Genomic DNA, 2500 nt, shown 5'->3' with positions numbered 1-2500 from the left:
GTATATGTGTGTGTGTGTGTGTGTGTGTGTGTGTGTGTGTGTGTGTGTGTGTGTGTGTGTGTGTGTGTGTGTGGTGCGCGTGGTGTGTGGTGTGCGTGGTGTGTGGTGTGCGTGGTGTGTGTGTGTGTGTGTGTGTGTGTGTGTGTGTGTGTGTGTGTGTGCGTGCGCGTGTGTGTGTGTGCGTGCGCGTGTGTATGCGCGCGCGTGCGTGCGTGTGTGTGTTTGAATTTACATATATGCGTGGTTTAATGTAGATCTTTGTTTACACGTCAGTATTCTTCCTTCTTCAAGCACTCGTCCCAGACCTCACCTGAAAGCGGATGACATGGGCAATGTCGTTCCCATTCGATAGCAGACTATAACACATGTCGGACACTGCGAAAAGTGGAGGCGTCCATTTGGGTGCGTGCGCCAGCGAGGTTCTGTAAACAAATGCATTGTTCTGTGCATCATACTTAGTGATTTTCTTTCTCTTTCTCTAAATACAACTTTTTCAGTGCCCATGGTAGCAGGGGCGTCACTTGGGGAGGGAGGAGGAAGTAATTGCTTCCTCCCCAAGACTTGACTGCCCCCACCTCCCCAAGAGCCACACTCCTACGATTTTTTTCCCTAAATTATACCTTAATAGTTCTAGTTGTAGCTTATAAATGCTCCTAGAATAGCTCGCAATAGGAAAATGTTGGGGGTGGAGGTGGGGCAGCTCGCAGTGCCCTAGAAACCGACTGTGCTCATTTTTGTCGCCAACCTTATGCCTCCAAGAAAACGCTGAAATGACGCCCCTGATGGCAGTCAGTTAGTAAGTCCGTCGTTACAAGGAACTGCTCATGTTTTGATAAGACAAAGTGACAGCTAAAATTCTGCACGATAGAATTATCCAAATATTTTGTATGTATGAAATTAGTTAACAAACAGATATTTTCAGTGTATTGCTTCAATTATTTTAAGATACTTTATCTCAAGCTTCAGTCCATTCAAGCTGTTGTACGAGAATGTAAATACATAGTTAACACTTCTACGGTTCACCGACTACGGGATGGGTCAAGGCATAAATGCAGGCGACTGTATACTCGCTTAAAAATAAGTGACTTTACTCAGGAGTAGCTGAAACCAAAACGACCGCTAGGAGTCGATTCAGAAAAGTTGGTATTTGTTGTTTTCAAAGTTCGGAACAGCTTACGTTTCATGTTGTGTTCGAATAGTGTTTCGTTTTTGATATGGCTAGGACCTCGTGTCATAGGAATATTAGCAAGCTGAGAGACACGAGGGACCATCAAAACTCGAAATATCAAGATTAGGTATTTCGAGGCCAACCATGTCAATGGATCCAGTACGTCAAGCAACTGGATCCACCGGAGACAAGGCAAGAAGTGGGCACCCTTGGAAGAATATCTAGTAAATGTCATTCAAAATACAAAATCAGTGTGCTATATGAAAGGCAAATAGGAAGCTGGCATTCAAGTGCATTAATGTCATGAGCTAATGAAAACCATTTGATACTCAGTGGCAACAGCCCTCACAGGGTCTGAGGCGGGAGAGTGGCCGATAGTTAGCTGTCAAGTCCCCTTACCATTAGTAATTTTCTTCTTAGTTCTTTATTTTATTTTATTTATTTGTTTTTTTTTTTAACAATCCACAGCTACCGCAAGGGATGCGAACCCCTTTTGTTCTGAAGGCATCTTCCTGCGTGACTTCACATTAAGTGCAGCATGCACCCTATCAGAAACTGCTGGGCTGTTTGAGTGGATGCACAGCATCGGGGAGTTAACGGATGGCGAGACCGGCAGATTTATGAGGTATACCTATACGTAAATCCTGGACTAGATAATTCTACAATTGGTGAGGGGAATGGTGTTCCCTGGCCCAGGCAACATGCAGCGCCTCTTACAACGTGGCTGAAGTAGGGTTTGAAGGACTGCAGATGTCCTTGCATCATGAAGTCGATGTGACACACGTGGACGTCGAAGGGGTAGAGCCTGAGGTCGAAGCGGCATCTGAAGGATAGCACGAAGGACTCCACCTTCACCAAAGTGGCTTCGTCGCCAGCGTTGTAGTCGTAGCCTGCGTGGGTGAGTAATGATACGATTGCAGTGCTAGTCATGATTTCGGCGTGGATTGGAGTTAGTAATCCCTGATTACCTGTCTATCATGATGACAGAATTTATACAAAATTGCAATAAAAGTACTAGCTTTGCAACATTAAGTGAAGTGCAAACGTTGTTATAGTTAATGAATAAGTTACAGACATCTTAATCCGAAGTCTAGGCTCTACAATTGCATTTGCATGATTTGCACCGTGTTAGTATTATTATTATTATTCCTGTTATTATTCGTACTGCGTTCTCTGCCTAATCATTACTCGTATCGCTGTTGGTGTTCGATCATAATGTTATTACTTTTTCTTAATGTGTTCTCTCTTATGCGTATCTGTATTAATAAGCATTGCACTTACCCGATCGTGAGTAAGTGATATTCGTGTATATCACTGCCGTTATTATTAATA

General features: G+C 43.7%; 1 protein-coding gene across 1 annotated transcript in view; it reads right to left on the bottom strand.

The window, feature by feature from the left end:
- Window positions 1–2500, bottom strand: part of LOC119572590 — a 13247-nt gene that overhangs the window by 4093 nt on the left and 6654 nt on the right. Inside the window, exons 8-9 of the mRNA XM_037919694.1 lie at window positions 1886–2058; window positions 311–422 (exon numbers count right to left, since the gene is read on the bottom strand). Of these exons, the coding sequence (XP_037775622.1) occupies window positions 357–422; window positions 1886–2058 (239 nt within the window). The 3' untranslated portion in view covers window positions 311–356. The remainder of the gene's footprint in view (window positions 1–310; window positions 423–1885; window positions 2059–2500) is intronic.

This window comes from Penaeus monodon, chromosome 4, assembly GCF_015228065.2.
Source record: "Penaeus monodon isolate SGIC_2016 chromosome 4, NSTDA_Pmon_1, whole genome shotgun sequence".
Classification (NCBI taxonomy): Eukaryota; Metazoa; Arthropoda; class Malacostraca; order Decapoda; family Penaeidae; genus Penaeus; species Penaeus monodon.
Note: the sequence above shows the minus strand (reverse complement) of the source record. Positions and strands in the feature narration are given on the sequence as shown.